Genomic DNA, 18,089 nt, shown 5'->3' with positions numbered 1-18,089 from the left:
GGGCAGGGAGGGAGGGGGAGAGGGATGGACTGGGGTGGGGGGAAAGAGAGATGGGCTGGGGCGGGGAGGGAGGGGGAGAGGGAGGGCTGGAGTGCGGGGGAAGAGGGACGGGCTGCGGTGGGGGGGCGGAGGGGCAGGGGGAGAGGGATGGGATGGGGGGGAAGGGAGTGGGATGGGCTGCGGCAGGACTGTGGGGGGGAAGGGTGGCTCGCCCGGCCTGTGCCTGCCTGGGGATGGGCACCAGGCCCACGCTTGGTATGTGGGTAGTAGTGCAGCAGAGCTTGGGGGAGCTGGCCCCAGCTGGGACGGGGCGGGGGTTGGGTGCAAGGGGGGGGCTCATTGCACTGCAAAGCTTTGGGATCCAGCTGTGCAATATTCTTCATCCTTCCTGATCCCCAGGGTGGGGCACGTCCGCCCCCCCCAACCCCCTGCCCCAGCCGGTGTCTCTGACCCACCCCAGCCCCCCCGCCCCCTCCCGAGCTCCCTGCTCCAGCCAGTGTCTCTGACCCAGCACCTTTGTTCTTCCCCCACAGGATTTCCCATCCCTGCGCTACATCGACGGCCTCCCGAGCTCCTTCCAGTTCTTCCTGCCCCTGGGCTCAGGCGGCGCCCTGCACCTGCCAGCCTCGGCCTTCCTCACCCCCGCCAAGGAGAAGCGCCTCTCCCCGGAGCTGCCCCTGCCGCAGCAGCTGGTGTGTCGCTGGGCCAAGGTGAGGAGGGCAGCCGGGCCCCGGGGGGCTGAGCCCATGGCCCCAGTCCTGTGTAGGGTAAATCCCCTGACATCTGCGTCCTAGAGGGGGGCTGCGAGGGGCATGCAGTGGGGCTGGGGGGCAGCGAGGAGCATGCCGTGGGGCTGGGGGGCGGATGGGGGCAGTGAGGGGCATGCCGCGGGGATGGGCAGATGGCGGCAGCGAGGGGCATGCCGTGGGGCTGAGGGGCGGATGGGGGAAGTGAGGGGCATGCCGCGGGGCAGAGGGTGGCAGCAAGGGGTATGTCATGCGGTGGGGGGGCAGCGAGGGGCATGCTGCGGGGCAGAGGGTGGCAGCGAGGGGTGTGTTGTGGGGTGGGGGGGCAGCGAGGGGCGTGCTGCGGGGCAGGGGGGATGGGGATGGGTGGTTGCGAGCTGTGTGCCATTGGGTGGAGGGAGGTGGGGCAGAGGGTGCTGTGAGGGGTGTGCCACGGGGCTATGAGGGTCAGAGGGGGGTGGGGCAGAGGGGGCTGCGAGGGGCGTGCTCAAGGGGTGTGCCACGGGGCTGCGTGGCGGATGCCATGGAACAGGTCTTTGGGACATTGCCCCTCCTGGCCATTGGTGGATCTCAATGGGCCACCTGTCCCAGTCACCCTTCCCAGCCCGGCACCCACAGCCTCTGGGGCCAGGCACAGCCGTGGCAGGTCTGAACTAGGGAGTGACGGGGCGGGGTGGGTACATCTTGGCCAGTCCTCGGGGGGCCTGAGCCACTTCCCACTCAATCCCACCTGCCGTGCATCAAAACACCCACTCCGCCCTCAGCCGGGCCCCCTGCAGCCGCCCCTCCCCCAGCCGGGCCCCCCTGTGATCTCCCGCAGCCAGACACAGTGGGGCTCCCCCTTCAGCCACCATCTGACCCAACCCTGCCCCCCGCAGTGTAACCAGCTCTTCGACCTGCTCCAAGACCTGGTGGATCACGTCAACGACTTCCACGTCAAGCCGGAGAAGGACGCGGGTTACTGCTGCCACTGGGAGGGCTGCGCGCGCCATGGCCGGGGCTTCAATGCCAGGTGGGGGCTGGGGGCACTGAGGCTGGGACAGCGAGCTGCAGGGAGGGAGGGAGACGCGGCTCGGGACCCCGAGACTGATGGGAGGGAAGAGGAAAGAGAGATTCAGGCAGATTGTGGTTTCCCAGGGAACCACGTGTGTCAGTTACACCAACAACTGTTAGTGACACGCTGGCTGGTTATGGGGTAAGGATGGGGGGGGATCAGGGCTGGGCAGTTACAGGGCAGGGATGGGGAGATTGGGGCTGGGTGGTTACGGTATGGAACAGGGATCCATGCTGTGTTGTTATGGGGTGAGTCGATCAGGGCTGGGTGGTTAAAGGGCAGAGATTGGGGCGGTTGGTGCGGGGCACTTATGGTGTTATGGGGCAGGGATGAGGGGATCTGGGTGGGGTGGTTATGGGGCAGGACAGGGATTCAGTGGGGGGGCAGGAGCAGATCTGGGCTCTGCCCTAATTGCTGGGTATGATATTGGACAAGTCCGTGTCCTCTCTGAGCTGGGGACTGTTCCTGGCCCCCCTGGGGGCAGCTGTGGCGATTTGTGTGTCCTGTGACGGGGAGAGGGGAACAGCTGTTCCATCAGCTCCCTGGGTTCCCATGGCAGCTGCAGCCCCACAGCACCCTGCCGGGCCGGCTCACCCCAGCCGGGCCCCCCTCTCCCCGTGGCGCCCTGCTGGGCGGGCTCACCCCAGCTGGGTTCCCTTCTCCCTGGGGCAGGTACAAGATGCTGATCCACATTCGCACCCACACCAATGAGAAGCCTCATCGCTGCCCAACCTGCAACAAGAGCTTCTCCAGGCTGGAAAATCTTAAAATCCACAACCGCTCGCACACAGGTCAGTGTCAGGGATGGAGGGCCTGGGTGTCACCCCTTTGCACACAAGTCAGTGTCAGGGCAGCCCATGGCCCAGCGGCGGCAGCCCTGTGGCATGCTGGGTAGGGCAGCCCATGGCCTGGCGGCAGAGGTCCCATGGCACACCGGGTCAGGCAGCCCATGACCTGGTGGCGGAAGTCCCATGGCACGCCGGGTCAGGCAGCCCATGGCCTGGTGGCGGAGGTCCCATGGCACGCCGGGTCAGGCAGCCCATGGCCTGGTGGCGGAGGTCCCATGGCACGCCGGGTCAGGCAGCCCATGGCCTGGTGGCGGAGGTCCCATGGCACGCTGGGTCAGGCAGCCCATGGCCTGGCCGCGGAAGTGCTGTGGCATGCTGGGTTAGGCAGCCCGTGGCAGCCCATGGCCTGGCGGCAGAGGCCCCATGGCATGCCGGGTCGAGAAGCCTGTGGCAGCTCATGGCTGTTGTGTCCCCATGCAGGCGAGAAACCCTACATGTGCCCCTACGAGGGCTGCAGCAAGCGCTACTCCAACTCCAGCGACCGCTTCAAGCACACGCGCACCCACTACGTGGACAAGCCCTACTACTGCAAGATGCCCGGCTGCCACAAGCGCTACACGGACCCCAGCTCACTGCGGAAGCACATCAAGGCCCATGGCCACTTTGTGTCCCACGAGCAGCAGGAGCTGCTCAAACTCCAGCAGCCTCCCAAGACCCCCGTCGCCTCGGCGGAAGTGCCTTACGTCAACGGGGCGCAACTCATCATCCCCAACCCGGCCGCCCTCTTTGGCGGGCACGCGCTGCCCGGCCTGGGAGCCTCTCTGCCCATCCCCCTGGCCCCGGGTCCCCTGGACCTCAGCACCCTGGCCTGCGGTGCCGTGGGCTCTGCTGCGCTGTCGGGGCTGCCCAGCCCCGTGCTGTCCCTCAATGGGGCGCCACTCAACTTGGCCAAGAGCCCCTTGCTGGCATCTCCCTTTGGGGCTAGCGGGCTGGGGCTGCCAGTGGTGTCCCTGCTTGCTGGCAAGACGGACGTGGAGAAGTGCCAGATGGGTGACACCAGGGTGGCCAAAGCGGGCAAAGCTCAGGGGCTCGAGAGCCGCAAAGACTCGTGTGACAGGACTGAGCGGGCCCGGCTCAGGCGTGCTCCAGAGAGCCTGCCGCTGCTGCCCGGCGCAGTACTGGACCTGTCCACCAGCGTGAGCTCTATGGGCAGCCCTGAGGCCCTGCCGCCCGGCTGGGTGGTGATCCCCCCTGGCTCCGTCTTGCTGAAGCCGGCCGTGGTGAACTGAGTGAACGAAGCCCAGATGCAAGACAAGGCACCACCTTGGCCCGAGTCTTGACGGGTGAATCCGCCAGCGGGGTGGGGGGGAGCCGGACCTCCTGCCCCCTTCCCCTGCGACTGCCGCTTGGGTCTCGCTTGGACCCTTCACGAAAGAAGAGTTTGACTCTTCTGAGAATAGCAATAATCCCCATCCCAGCCCCGCCCGCACCACCGGCCCAGCGCAGGCCGCTCCAGAGGCCTCTTCGTGGGACCCCCTGAGACAGCTAACTGCCCCCTCCCTGAGTCAGCCGCACCCTGGCGCCTCCTGCTGGCTCTCCAGGGGTTGCCAACGCTGGCACAGGACACAGCAGGAGCAGGCTCATGGCTCTGGCAGGCGCTGGGCTGGAGCACCAGGGTCGGTTGTGGCAGCAGAGCGGGTGCCAGAGAGGGACCATTGCGGAGGGACCCGAGCCAGGCCATGGCTCTGGGAGCAATGGGGCGTGGAGCTGGATCAGGGCCCTAGGGCCAGCCTGGTGTGCCATCGCCCCGTCTCTCCCTGGGGGCTGCCTGCCCCAGGCCTAAGGCAGTGGGAGGCGCCGCTATTTATTTATCTCACCCAACCCCCCACTCTGACAGGTCCCGCGTCGGGCCCTTGTCCCTGGTGCTGACCAGGCGCCCCCTGCCTGAGGCCTGAGCCACGCAGCCACCTGCATTGAGGTCCCAACACCCAGCCCATGCCCACCCCCAGTCAGTGCCAGGTGCTCATGTACTAGCGCCCTCTGCTGGCTGTGTGCAGCCCAGTAGCTGGGTGGGTTTGAGCAATCCCAGAGGAAGGGCCCATTGACACCCCCCCAGCCTGCGGCTTTTGGGGGCCGTGGCCCCTGGCCCCTGCAGCAGAGCTGCCCCCTTGGCACTGGCAGCCCTTGGCACCTTCCTCTCTGGCTCAAAGTAAGCCCCCCACCCTAGGATTGGTACTGCCATGGCATTGGTCTGGCAGGCTCCCTCCACTCCAGCTCCGGTTCCCGCACACGGTGGGACGCTGGCTCATTTCCAGGAGCCCCCACTCAAGGGGATCTAGCGCCTCACTTGCCCCAACACCTGCCACTGGCCCTCTTCCATCACCCACCTCCCAGTGCCTGCACCAGCCCGGCCTGCAGCACAGCCAGCGCCCCTGGAGCCAAGTGGTGTTTTCCTGCCACCCAGCGCTGACCCAGGAGCAGCCAGCCCAGCCATGTGGTACCACCAGGAGCCGCCGAAGCAGGGGTGTTCCCATTGTCACCCCCCAGCTGACGGAGCTCCCACCAGCCAACTGGCGCCCTGCCCAGTCTGACACCCCACCCCCAAGAGCAGATCAGCCGGGCCCCGAATGCACCCAGCCGTCCCTGGGCCAGCGGAGGAGGCAGAGCTACTCACCCGCAGCTGGGCTTGCCTGGTGGAGATGCCGGCAAGACAAGACCACGATGAACTTCTGGACTGCAGCCCCATTGCCCTTCAGCCCTGGGTTGACTGGACTGAGACAGACAGACGGACCCCCAGTCCCGTGGGGAGCCCTGCCCCTGGACCCCTCCCCCGACAACGCATACTGGCTGAGTATGCCGCTCACCGGCTCCCATGCCCCTTCCCCAACGAGGGGGGAGGACGGGGGCAAGATCACCTTCAGCTCTGTTAGTACCTTAGCATGCAACAACGAGTGTGTGTGGCTGGCCAGCGCTGCAGGGTGGGAGTCCCGCCCAGCTGTGAACCCTGGCCCGCTAGTGTCCTGGCCAGCCCAGCTGGGAGGCGGGTGCCAGGGGCAGTACTTCAGTTAACACCCTGAGTGGGCAGACTGCTGCAGGGCCCCCCCTCCCCCAGCACTGCAGGGAGCCCTTGGGCCACCACCCACAACCTGGTGCTGCACCTGCCAAGCCCCCATTCTGGCCAGCTGCCAAGGTGAGCCCCATCAGGCCTGGGGCTGAGCCCCCGCTGTTGTTCCTCCCCCCACAAGGCCTGCTGCTGATGGTCCCCAAACTGGTTTTCCCTCCACCCCTTGGGCAGTTCACCCCACGGACCCATTGCCCATCTCCCAGTGACTGGCTCAGCAGCTGCAACCTTCTCCAGCCCAGCCCCAGCCCCACTGCCCGGAGCCCTGGCTAGCCCTGCCCTGGCACACGCCACCTTCCTGAGGCGTGGCTGCCAGGCTGCCTGTGGGCACATGGCCTGGGCAGGCTGTTGCCCTGAATGCTCCCCTGGGCCTGTCCTCAGCCAGGGGCTGCAGCATATGCAGGTGGGAGGGACCCCATTAGCCCTGTCCCCCACACACAGAGTAATGCCCCTGGGCTGGGTGCAGCCAGCTGCCCCATGTTCTTCTCTGGCTCCCTTGATGGGCCCAGCTGTGCCTCCCCGCTGTCCCTGCCCCAGGGGGTTGGTTGGAGACATCCCAGCCAGCCCCGTGGCAGCCTGGTGAGCAGCAGGCCCAGTGCCAGGCTGAGACCAAGCGGCATTGGGTGACAGCTGGATGCCCCTGTGGCACCCGGTCCAGGGGAGGAGCAGCAGGAGGCAGAGCCTGGCCCATCAGAGCACTGTGGTTATGGGTGCCAGTTGCTGGGGAGCATGAGCTCCCCCTAGCTGGTCTCCTGCCCCCCCCTCCCCCATGCACCTTGCTGGTTAGAAAGCTAATTACACACAAAGCATAGGGCCACTCTCACTGCCCACGGTGCAGGCTGGTGGGAGGGTTCTGCTACCCCACAGCACTGGGGGCTGAGGTGTCTGCACCTCCCAGCCATGGGGCATCACAGCCCTCACTCAGGGGGTGGGGGGAGAGCGGCTGGTGAGGTGCTGGGGCTCTGCCTGAGTGAGGGGCAGCAAGCCAGCCTAAGTTACAGCATTAAATGTGGGGTGGCCAAGGCTGGGGCCTGAGACTACAGTTCCCAGCAGGCACTCCACCCCTTTCTGAACAGTGCCTACTGGGAGCTGTAGTCTCCAGGAGACACCTGCCCATAAGGAATAGAGTCACAACAATGTGCAGATTGGGCTCATGCCATGCGGCCCAGCGGGCTCCTCCCAACCTGGTGAGGGCCTGGTGTGGTTGCCCCCAGCAGGGAGCAGATCTGGGCAGGGTTGGCCCCTGCACAACATAGGTCTGGAGGTTCAGCTGTGGCCAAAGAGGGCAGGCATGTTGGCTGGCTGGCACCACAGAGCTGCACTGAGCCATTGTGGGTGATGCCCATGGGCTCAGCCTGTCTCTTCAGCTGGTGCTGGCCAGATGGCCCCGCGCAGTATGTACCGTAAGCTATTCTAGACACTCCAGGGCCAGCCAGGCTGGCCTATGGACATATAAGCTACATAAACTCTTTAGACTGATTTAGCACTTTGAGTGGTTGCTCCAGAGCCAAGCTCCTTGAGCACAGCTAGGCCTGGGCATGGCATGGCTGTGCCTGCAGGAGCAGGCACTTCCTGAGGACAGGGCATCTCCAAGCAGCCACCGCTTGTGCCCAGGTCTCCTGGCCTCTCCCCCTCCCCACGCTTGCCCCTTGGACACTCCCTCCCCTGCAGAGGGATTGCTCAGTGCTCGCCCCAAGGGGCCCACCCGGACTATCCCTCCCTTGCAGGAGGGGTCTCGCTGTCTTTTCCGCTCCTCCTGATACACAAGGGGGTCCTGCATACCTCTCCCCTGCCCTCAGCAGGACCCCTGCTCTGCTGCCACCCTCCAACCAGGAGATCCCCCTAGCCAGGCTCTAGACCCCCTCACTGGCCACATCCTCCACCTCAAAAGCACCATTGCAGCTGCTGGAGGGAGGAAGGGGCCCTCAGGGTCTGGCTGTTACAGCACTGCTGCCTGGCTGGCAGGGAGCCAGCCCCCCAGAGCCAACGCTTGGGGGGAACCTGTTGCTGCGGGCGAGCATCACACCTGCCAGCTCTGGGGCTGCCGAGAGATCCCTGCCCCCTCACCCCAGGCCGGGCGAGCAGCATGCCACTCAAAGGGTTAACAGTAGCACAGCATGTGCTTTGTGATAGACTAGGCCTGCCAGGGCCGGTATACGTTTTGTTTTTCGGTCGTCGTCGCACATTCCAGGCTCTCGGTATTTTACCCGTCTCTAAGTGCCTTTCTCTGGTAGTGTACGTTCTTTCTCCTCTTGGCTCCATTGCTGTTAGCATAGCGTTTAACTAAAGAAACAAAGCGAGATGCTCACGACTGCCCCTCTCGGCCTCCAGAGGAGAGGAAGTTTATTAAGAAAACAATAAAGTGAATTGACAAGTTGCCCTGGCTGTGTCAGCCTGTAATTGCTTTTCGGGGGCTCCACCCTGCTCAGCACCGCCTAGGGACACCACCCCTGTGAGCACATCGCAGCCTCCCACTGGCACCTCCACCCTTAGGTGCCAGCGATGGGTACTGCCTGTGCTGGGAATGGGTGGGGGGATGCACAGGAGTTGTTGGCAATGAGAGGCAGCGGGTAGGGCTCTGGTGTGGGATTGGGAAGAGTTGGATTTGAGCCCAGAGCTGCCGGGAGATCTTGGACAAGTGGCCACCCATTTCCCTTCTCCCTCAGTGCCTAGCTGGTCCACAAGCTCCTGCCTCCTCCCAGGTCTGGCCAGTGCCCAGCGCAACAAGGCCCGCAGATGCTACCGAAACAGAGAGGGGGAGCCAGGATGCTGCAACCCCCAGTTTGGGAGCCACTAAGGCCTCTGGTACCGACGTCTCCCCCCACGGGGAGAAGGGGCCCCAAGGAGGCAGCCAGGTCAGGCTTAGAATCATAGACTTTAAGGTCAGAAGGGACCAACATGATCATCTAGTCTGACCTCCTGCACAACGCAGGCCGCAGAATCTCACCCATCCACTCCCGCAACAAACCCCTAACATACGTCTGAGCCATTGAAGTCCTCAAATCGTGGTTTAAAGACTTCAAGGTACAGAGAATCCTCCAGCAAGTGACCCGTGCCCCACGCTGCAGAGGAAGGCGAAAAACCCCCAGGGCCTCTGCCAATCTGCCCTGGAGGAAAATTCCTTCCCAACCCCAAATATGGCAATCAGCTAAACCCTGAGCATGTGGGCAAGACTCACCAGCCAGACACCCAGGAAATAATTCTCTGTAGTAACTCAGATCCCACCCTATCTAGTGTCGCATCACAGGCCATTGGGCATATTTACCGCTAATAGTCAAAGATCAATTAATTGCCAAAAGTAGGCTATCCCATCATACCATCCCCTCCATAAACTTATCAAGCTCAGTCTTGAAGCCAGATATATCTTTTGCCCTCACTGCTCCCCTTGGAAGACTGTTCCAGAACTTCACTCCTCTGATGGTTAGAAACCTTCGTGTAAGGGTTTGGGATGAACCTCAATGTTCTCAAGAGTGTCCACCTCCCTGTGCAGCCAGCCCAGAGCAATCAGGCGAGTGAGGGAATCTCGGAGCCCGCCCCGCAGGGCCAGGGGGCCAAGAAGGGCATGTGCCAAGCAGCAGAGGGCAGTGCCACAAAGGCTGTGCGTGTGTGTCATTGTGGTACCGATGGCCCTTAGGAAATGGAAACAATCTACTATGCCAGCTGGGCTCAGGCAGGGTTATTCCCTCTGGTCTGTTCCCCTGGCACAGGGATCTCAGGACTTGGTAAAGCTAACCCCCCACGGGGTGGGGGCTGCCATCCCCCCCAAGAGCTGCAGGATTGCGCCGCTTTGGGAACATGCCGCTTGCCGCCCCCCGGGTGGCCTGGTAGTTACGTTTCAGAGTAACAGCCGTGTTAGTCTGTATCCGCAAAAAGAAGAACAGGAGTACTTGTGGCACCTTAGAGACTAACAAATTTATTAGAGCATAAGCTTTCGTGGACTACAGCCCACTTCTTCGGATGCATATAGAATGGAACATATAATGAGGAGATATATATACACACATACAGAGAGAGCATAAACAGGTGGGAGTTGTCTTACCAACTCTGAGAGGCCAATTAATTAAGAAAAAAAAAAAAAAAAAAAAAACTTTTGAAGTGATAATCAAGCTAGCCGAGTACAGACAGTGTGATAAGAAGTGTGAGAGTACTTACAAGGGGAGATAGTCAACGTTTGTAATGGCTCAGCCATTCCCAGTCCTTATTCAAACCGGAGTTGATTGTGTCTAGTTTGCATATCAATTCTAGCTCTGTAGTCTCTCTTTGGAGTCTTCAGGAACAGTATCCCTGATAATGTCACAGCTAACCTGGTGGCTGAACTTTGTGATTTTGTCCTCACCCACAACTATTTCACATTTGGGGACAATATATACCTTCAAGTCAGCGGCACTGCTATGGGTACCCGCATGGCCCCACAATATGCCAACATTTTTATGGCTGACTTAGAACAACGCTTCCTTAGCTCTCGTCCCCTAACGCCCCTACTCTACTTGCGCTACATTGATGACATCTTCATCATCTGGACCCATGGAAAAGAAGCCCTTGAGGAATTTCACCATGATTTCAATAATTTCCATCCCACCATCAACCTCAGCCTAGATCAATCCACACAAGCGGTCCATTTCCTGGACACTACTGTGCTAATAAGCGATGGTCACATCAATACCACCCTATACCGGAAACCTACTGACCGCTACACTTACCTACATGCCTCCAGCTTCCATCCAGGACACACCACACGATCCATTGTCTACAGCCAAGCTCTAAGATATAACCGCATTTGCTCCAATCCCTCAGATAGAGACAAGCACCTACAAGATCTCTATCAAGCATTCTTAAAACTACAATACCCACCTGCTGAAGTGAAAAAACAGATTGACAGAGCCAGACGAGTACCCAGAAGTCACCTCCTACAAGACAGGCCCAACAAAGAAAATAACAGAACACCACTAGCTGTCACCTTCAGCCCCCAACTAAAACCTCTCCAGCGCATCATCAGAGATCTACAACCTATCCTGAAAGATGATCCTTTACTCTCACAGATCTTGGGAGACAGACCTGTCCTCGCTTACAGACAACCCCCCAACCTAAAGCAAATACTCACCAGCAACCACACATCACTGAACAAAACCACTAACCCAGGAACCTATCCTTGTAACAAACCCCGATGCCAACTCTGTCCACATATCTATTCAAGTGACATCATCATAGGACCTAATCACATCAGCCATACCATCAGGGGCTCGTTCACCTGCACATCTACCAATGTGATCTATGCCATCATGTTCCAGCAATGCCCCTCTGCCATGTACATTGGCCAAACCGGACAGTCTCTACGCAAAAGAATTAATGGACACAAATCTGACATCAGGAATCAAAATACTCAAAAACCAGTGGGAGAACACTTTAACCTGTCTGGTCATTCAGTGACAGACCTGCGGGTGGCTATATTACAACAGAAAAACTTCAAAAACAGACTCCAAAGAGAGACTACAGAGCTAGAATTGATATGCAAACTAGACACAATCAACTCCGGTTTGAATAAGGACTGGGAATGGCTGAGCCATTACAAACGTTGACTATCTCCCCTTGTAAGTACTCTCACACTTCTTATCACACTGTCTGTACTCGGCTAGCTTGATTATCACTTCAAAAGTTTTTTTTTTTTTTTTTTTTTTCTTAATTAATTGGCCTCTCAGAGTTGGTAAGACAACTCCCACCTGTTTATGCTCTCTCTGTATGTGTGTATATATATCTCCTCATTATATGTTCCATTCTATATGCATCCGAAGAAGTGGGCTGTAGTCCACGAAAGCTTATGCTCTAATAAATTTGTTAGTCTCTAAGGTGCCACAAGTACTCCTGTTCTTCTTTTTTCTGGTAGTTACGATGATCAGGAGTGGCGGAAGCACGGGTCTGACAGCTGTTGTGATCAGTGGTGGCCAGAACTCACCTTGATGGAGGGGTTTGTGGAACAGCACTGCATCCCAGGAAATGTTCCAAGCATCTCAGGGCAGCTGAAGCCTGGAGTTTATGGGGGAGCCCCCAGAAGCCATGCGGGCCGCTGCTCTCCCCAGTCTGACAGGGCCCAGGTTTTCCTGTGGTGGTGACAGGCCAGCAGCAGGGTGGTTACAGCTCCTGGGCTCAGCTGTTCCCCTGGCTCCTGGGAAGGAGCCACAGAGGGGCCATTTGCTGCACTCTAGTTTGGCAAAACGCTCTCAGAAATGGTGCCTGGCGAGATTTGGTTCCTGAGCCCCCTGGGCTCAGTCTGGTCCCAAGAGCCCATCTGCGCCTGGCCTCCATGGCTGGACAGGAGTGGCTCAGACAAGCAGCTGGGGCTTTCCAAATGGCTGAGCAGAAAATGCGTCACTGCAGCCCCCAGGTGAAACCAGGCCCTGCACCCTGGTTACTGTCTCCTTGCCCCGCTAAACTGCTGGGCTCTTTAGGCTGCCCTCGTCCCCAGGCAGAGCTGGGTGTACAGGGATCCAGTCAGGTAGGGTGGGCTCACACTGACTCCCGGGGGCCCAGCAGCGGGTCTCCTCGCACGGCAGCTTCCCCACATCCTACCAGTTCTCCACCCATGTTGTCTGAGTCTTCCTCCCCAGCAGACACCGTCCTGAGGCTGCTGAAGGACCTGGCCAGGGAGTGGAAGGGCAGATACATTCCTGTGATGGTGGGTGCAGTGGAAAGCGTCTAGCCCCCATCACACTGAGTCAGGGGCACACGGAAACCCTGTTACTAGAGCAGGGGTGAGCAAACATTTTGGCCCGAGGGCCACATATGGTTATGGAAATTGTATGGTGGGCCATGAATGCTCACAAAATTGGGGGTTGGGGTGCAGGAGGGGGTGAGGGCTCTGGGGTGGGGCCAGAAATGAGGGCTTCAGGGTGCAGGAGGGAGCTCCAGGCTGGGGCAGGGGTGCAGGCTCTGTGGTGGGGCTGGGGATGAGGGATTTGGAGTACAGGAGGGTGCTCTGGGCTAGGACTGAGGGGTTTGGAGGGTGGGAGGGGGATCAGGGCTGGGGCATAGGGCTGGGGCGTGGGAGGAGGTCAGGGGTGCAGGGTCGTGACGGCGCTTACTTCAAGTAGTTCCCGGAAGCAACGGCACGTCCCCCCTCCGGCTCCTACGCAGAGATGCAGTGCCGGCTCTGGGTTCCCAGCCAATGGGAGCTGCAGAGCCAGTGCTTGGGGCGGGGGTGGCGTGTGGAGCACCCTGGCTGCCCCTACGTGTAGGAGACGGAGGACATGCTGCTGCTTTTGGGAGCAACACGGAGCGGAGCAAGCCCTTGACCCTGCTCCCTGGCAGGAACTCGAGGACCATATTAAAAGGTCTGATGGGTTGGACGCGGCCCGCGGGCTGTAGTTTGCTCACCCCTGTTCTAAAGCACGGGGCTCCCAGGGGGCAGCCAACTGGCTGCATGTAGCACCAGGCATTTCTGGCTCTGCGGTGGGTGGGGGCAATTGGACGCCATGTTTCAGGGAGAATGGTCCAGGAAGGAATGCTCCTCCTCCATCTATCTCACTGCCCACTTGTCCTAGTGCATTATGGGAGGCCCCTGGCCATTCGGTAGTTGATACAGCTGCCCGCAAGCAATGGGCCAGGCCGTGACCCCCCCATCTCTCCCATGGAATCTCCTGAATCCAAACCACACAGAGGAAGCTGCAGAGAGGGGATTTATTGGCTGGCTATAATTTAGAGGGGCTGAGAAGAGGGCATGGAGGGTAGTTACGTCTCTGGCTTCTGCCCCTGTTCTCTTTCACTCTGTCTCTGGGCCTCGATTCGGAGCTCTTCGTCCAGCCGCTCCTTGGCTCTCACCACCTGCAGGACAGTGTCTCCAATGAGTCTCACCTACCACACAGTCCGCCATACCCGGGCCGGGCCTCAGGCCCAGGATAGCCAAGGGACATGGCTGCACTTCACCAGGCAGCCAGGAGGAGGCAGCAGAAGCCAACTGCATGACTGGCTAAGTTCCCTCTAAGCTGCGCAGCTGCCTATTAAGCCCTGCGCAGGGGCTCAGGCGAGGAGAGGTGCCCCTCCCCGCTGGCCCCAGCATGGACGTGTTGTGGCCGGGGCAGGGGAACCCCTCCCTTGGCCCAGCCCCAGCACAGATCTGCCTCGGCTGGGAGAGAGGAACCTCTCCCTTAGCCCGGCCCCAGTGTGGACCTGCCTTGGCCTGGGGAGGAGCCCCTCCCTCAGCCCAGCCCAGCCCCGCCCCGCCAGAGCTGCTGCGGCTGGGGAAAGATGCCTCTCCCCTAGCACCAAGCTGCTGTGGCGAGAGAGGGCTGGGGGGGGAGTCATCTCTCCCCACCGCAGCCCCAGGGAAGCCTGCACCCCAAACCCATCATCCCTGACCCCACCCCAGAGCCCCCCCACACACTCCAACCTTCTGCCCCAGCCCTGAGCCCCCTCCCACACCCCAAACCCCTCATCCCCAACCCAGAGCCTGCACCCCATACACCGCAACCCTCTTCCCCAGCCGTGAGTCCCCTCACACACTCTGAACCCCTCGGCCCCACCCCCACCACATGAATTTTGTTATGTGCACCAATACGAAGGTGAGGTGTCACACATCATCTCCATATTGATGCACATAACAAAATTCATTCCGCACATGGATGTAAAACATTAGAGGGAACACTGGTGACTGGCATGAGGAGGCTGCTGATAGTGGCTCCAGGCCAGGCCCCACCATGCAGCAGCAGAGGGGCCTGAGAAAGACGCTGCAGCCCAGGGCAGTTTGCCCCCACAATCCACATGCCCCAGAGAGCACAGGATGGCAAACGGACGCTGTGCCAGACCCCAGGGAACTCATCCTTTCTCAGGGTCCAACATGCTGCCATCGGAGACACCCAGGGTCCAGCCCGTGTGACAGGGGCCCAGAGAGGTGTGGGGGCATGTGGGCGGGTGTGGGGATGGAAACACCCAGAGGGCACTGCCAGCAGGACGTTCACCCTGGCAAAGACCCCGGAAAAGATCTGCTTCTGCTCAGAGGGGTAATTAGAGTGCCACAAACAGCGATGACAGCCTTAGCGCCTCCAGCCCCAAGTGCCAGCTCCCAAGACAGCCAGCCGGCTCCCAAACCTGCGAGGCCAGCCCAATAGCCTGGCACAGAGCAGGACGGATGCCCAGACCCATCCAACACCCCGCTTACCTTAGACTGCAGGTAAAACGATCCCCCCACTGACTTGTCATTCACCTTGAATAAGTGATCGTAGTTCTGCCAAAGGAAACAAGCCAACCGTGAGCTGCCTCTTCCGGCTGCCCCTCGCTCTGCATTTCAGCGCGCTGCCAGCTGGCTGTTCTAAGCCATAGTGACAGGTCCCTCCAGGGGACAGCCATGGCAGTGCCCGTGCCCTGAGGCAGAGGGAGCAGCTACCCTCGCTCACTGACACTTGGCCAGCAAGGGCATGCAAATTCACTGGGTGGCTGTCATGGGGGGTTGAGTCCAAGCACTTCAGCCCAGAGCCTCTCTCCCTCCTGCAGCACTGGAAAGCCCTGATTACAGCGCAAGCCAAGAAGGGTCCCGGGGCAGAGAGGAAGGTGCGAATGCCTCAATGCACCATGGGTAACAGGCCTGCTGAAGGAAGCTGCTGCACTGAGAACAGAGGTGCCCAGCCCCAACTGGCTACCCATACTCACACTCCCTGGAGCAAAACACGCCACCACCCAGCCATCTCCTGCCAGAGCGAGAACACCAGGCTGCAGCAGCTGGGGAAAAGGGGCTGGCCTTTCAGCAACCTGCTGCTATGCAGACCTGCCTGCTGGACCATCCCATTCCGAGCCGCAGCTTTACCTTCTGAATTTCCTCCGGATTGAGCTTGGAGATGTTGAGGATCTGCTGGGCCTCCTGCAGGCTGATCCCCGAGATGCTGGTGGCTGCAGCAGACTGGGGCCCGGCGCGTCCCCGCGCATCGGCCGCTGCTCGGCTGGCTGTTCAGAGAGACCCCAGAGCTGGTCACTCCTCCAATCACAGCCCGCTCTCCCCGGTCCACCTGGCCACTACGCTCACAGGAGAGCTTGCCTGGGGCTATTGAACATGCAAAGGGAAGTGCCACAGGACCTCTATGGACATAAGGAAATGGGGGGCGGGGTAGAGTGAGGGCAGAGGGTGGCAACATGAGCCAAGGATGCCTGGGTTCAATTCCAGTCTGTCACAGGCTGTGTGGGGCAATGGGGATGATCCTGCCCTCCCTCCCAGAGGATCCCCCTGCTCTCTGTACAGCACTCAGAACTGTCCCCACCGGGGCCACAGTAAGCCTGGCCCAGTCAGCCACCGAGCAGGGCCCCCAGGAAACACTTGGGGCCAGACTTGGGGGCACTGCTCCCCGGGCTGCAGAGGCCAACTCTGACAGCAAATCTGGGGTCCCCAGAGACTGGAATCCCAGCCCAGGTCCCCATCCCTGCTCCCTGTCTGGCAGCAGCTCGTGTTACTAACCTAGGTCCGTGAAGGTTACCCGCTAACACTAATGCACGTTACTGAGCAGTTACCACAAACAATGGTGCCAATCCAGGCTGCCTTCCCCCAGCAGCACAGGCCCGGTGCCCCGCTCCCACCAGCGGGCCTCTAACATGCAAAACAAAGACACTAAACCAGAGTCAAGGCCAGGGGTCACCCTCAAGGACAACACCAGCTTTCCATAGCTACCCCCCTTGGGTGGAAGAGACAAGGCTGGCAACGGTGACTGGTGCTTACCTGCAAATTCCTGCCGGAGTGCCCGAGCAAAGGCCCTGCCCACCACCTGCACCCCCACCACGATGATCTGCGCCAGGTACTTGGCCTGCAGACAAAGCACAAGCAGTCAAATACCCGCTGCCCACAGGGGCCTACAGAAGAGGCCTTCTGCGTGGGTGTGCCCAGGTTACCCCTCAGACCTTGCATTGTTCAGGAAGGGCATCAGATAACTACGAAGATCCAGTGGCTTCCCCTCTCCCCCCACAACTCGAGCACTAGTCAGCTTAAAAGCCCTCTCCTCCCTCAAAGCATTCACCCTGCCAAAAGCCAGCAATCAGTTAACCCAGCCAGTGACGCAACATGGTCCAGAAGAGCCAGGGACAGATCGGGGCCAGTGCCCTGGGACTAGTTAAATCACTAGTTATGGGAGCCCAGATGTGACCCCAATGCTCGCTGGGCACTGGTTTCAAAAGGGAAGGGAGGCCGCAGCCTTTGCACCCAGCAGCCCGGGGTGTTCCTGTTACACAGCGAGTGCCTTCTAGTGGCCAGGAAGCTGCATGTTCCTGCTGGCTGTATGCAGAGCAAGGCCAGCCCGGCCCTGGGCACTGGACACGGAGGAGCAGCTAATGTCCCTGCATTAGGAAGTGAAAGCGACCAGACAGGCCACTGTACACGGATGCCAGGCACTGGGCTCATCCCTCACACCGGTGGTGCTGATGAGCCGCGGCAGCCAGAGAGTCAAGTGAACGGCGGGCACCGCAGGAGCCCGCGCAGGTGACACCTTCTGTCTGGCAGAGCGGGTCAAGCGCTGGCCTGGCCCCTCTCTCCTGAGCCAGGGGAGCTTTTAACAGCCCCCCGCCTGGGACGCCTCTGCACAAACACGCTCTGCCCAGGGCTGCTTTCCACGGGCAGGGGGTACTAGGCCGATGGACGAGTTGTTCCCTGACCTAGCGCCGTCTACACCGGGGTGAGGTCACCGGGTGCCGGGCCGGCAGCCGGGGCCATGGAGCTGTTCTGTACGGCCCAGGGCTGCTGCCGCCTGGCAGAGCCACGAAGGTCCTGCCCCGGCCGAGCTGCCTGGACCCAGGACGCGCCGGGCTCGATCCCGGCCCCGGCCCAGCCGCTTTCCGCCTGCACGGGCAGGAGCTTGGGCCGGGCGCCGGGCGGGCAGCCGGGGTCTGTCCCAGCGCCGCAAGGGGCCCCGTGGGCAAGTCGGTGAAACGCTCCCTGCGGGGCCCGGGGGCCGGCCCGTGCCAGGCGGCGGGGCCCGGGGCAGCACCGACTCTCCGGCGCGCACCGGGCAGAGGGACCCCGGGGCCGCCCCCAGCGGGCCCTGCGCAGGACGGAGCGCGGCTGGGGGAGCCCCGGCTCGGGGGAGCTATCCCGGTCCCGCTCACCATGTCCTCGGCGCTTCCGGCCTGCAGCAGGCCCCGGCTCAGGGAGCGAAGGGCAGCGGCCACCGCGGGGGCGCCATAGAGACGGTGCCGGGCAGAGTGTCCCCGCGGCCATCGAGCGGCAGGTGCCGAGCGCCGCGCGAGAGGGGAGCGCGCCCCCTGACGGACGGCGGGTGACTGCAGCGGGGGCGGGGCCGGGGTGCCCTGTCCCGGGAGCCAGGCCGCTCATCCCCATCTTGGCCCCAGCGCAGCAGCACCCCCGTGCCACGTGCTGTGGGCGTGCCCCACGGCTTGACCCACAGCCACCCCCCGCGCTG

The 18,089-nt window shown here is 61.2% G+C and overlaps 2 protein-coding genes across 3 annotated transcripts in view; one reads left to right on the top strand and one right to left on the bottom strand.

Annotated features, from left to right (window-relative positions):
* The window catches only part of GLIS2 (GLIS family zinc finger 2), a 34,828-nt gene extending 26,742 nt beyond the window's left edge, over positions 1-8,086 (top strand). For both annotated transcript variants that reach the window (XM_054042602.1, XM_054042603.1), the window contains exons 4-7: positions 534-710; positions 1,625-1,758; positions 2,473-2,591; positions 3,069-8,086. In XM_054042602.1, coding sequence (XP_053898577.1) covers positions 534-710; positions 1,625-1,758; positions 2,473-2,591; positions 3,069-3,877 — 1,239 coding nt within the window. In that variant the 3' untranslated portion in view covers positions 3,878-8,086. The remainder of the gene's footprint in view (positions 1-533; positions 711-1,624; positions 1,759-2,472; positions 2,592-3,068) is intronic.
* Positions 8,087-13,366: 5,280 nt separating this feature from the next.
* On the bottom strand, positions 13,367-17,884 carry PAM16 (presequence translocase associated motor 16). Its single transcript, XM_054041320.1, has 5 exons — positions 17,776-17,884; positions 16,400-16,484; positions 15,500-15,636; positions 14,858-14,923; positions 13,367-13,524 (listed from the first exon to the last, which is right to left on the bottom strand). Exons 1-5 carry the CDS (start codon positions 17,776-17,778, stop codon positions 13,432-13,434), a joined length of 384 nt encoding a protein of 127 aa, XP_053897295.1. The 5' UTR covers positions 17,779-17,884; the 3' UTR covers positions 13,367-13,431.
* Positions 17,885-18,089: the final 205 nt, after the last annotated feature.

The sequence above is a fragment of the Malaclemys terrapin genome, chromosome 10, assembly GCF_027887155.1.
Source record: "Malaclemys terrapin pileata isolate rMalTer1 chromosome 10, rMalTer1.hap1, whole genome shotgun sequence".
Taxonomy (NCBI): domain Eukaryota; kingdom Metazoa; phylum Chordata; order Testudines; family Emydidae; genus Malaclemys; species Malaclemys terrapin.
The sequence above is the reverse complement of the archived record's forward strand: the minus strand, read 5'-3'. Positions and strand labels throughout refer to the sequence as shown.

Coding starts and splice junctions, on each gene's coding strand:
- PAM16 (XM_054041320.1), bottom strand. Junction 15,637..16,399: donor ACTCCGGCAGGAATTTGCAG/GTAAGCACCAGT, acceptor CTCTCTGAACAG/CCAGCCGAGCAGCGGCCGAT. Junction 14,924..15,499: donor ATCCGGAGGAAATTCAGAAG/GTAAAGCTGCGG, acceptor TTCCTTTGGCAG/AACTACGATCACTTATTCAA.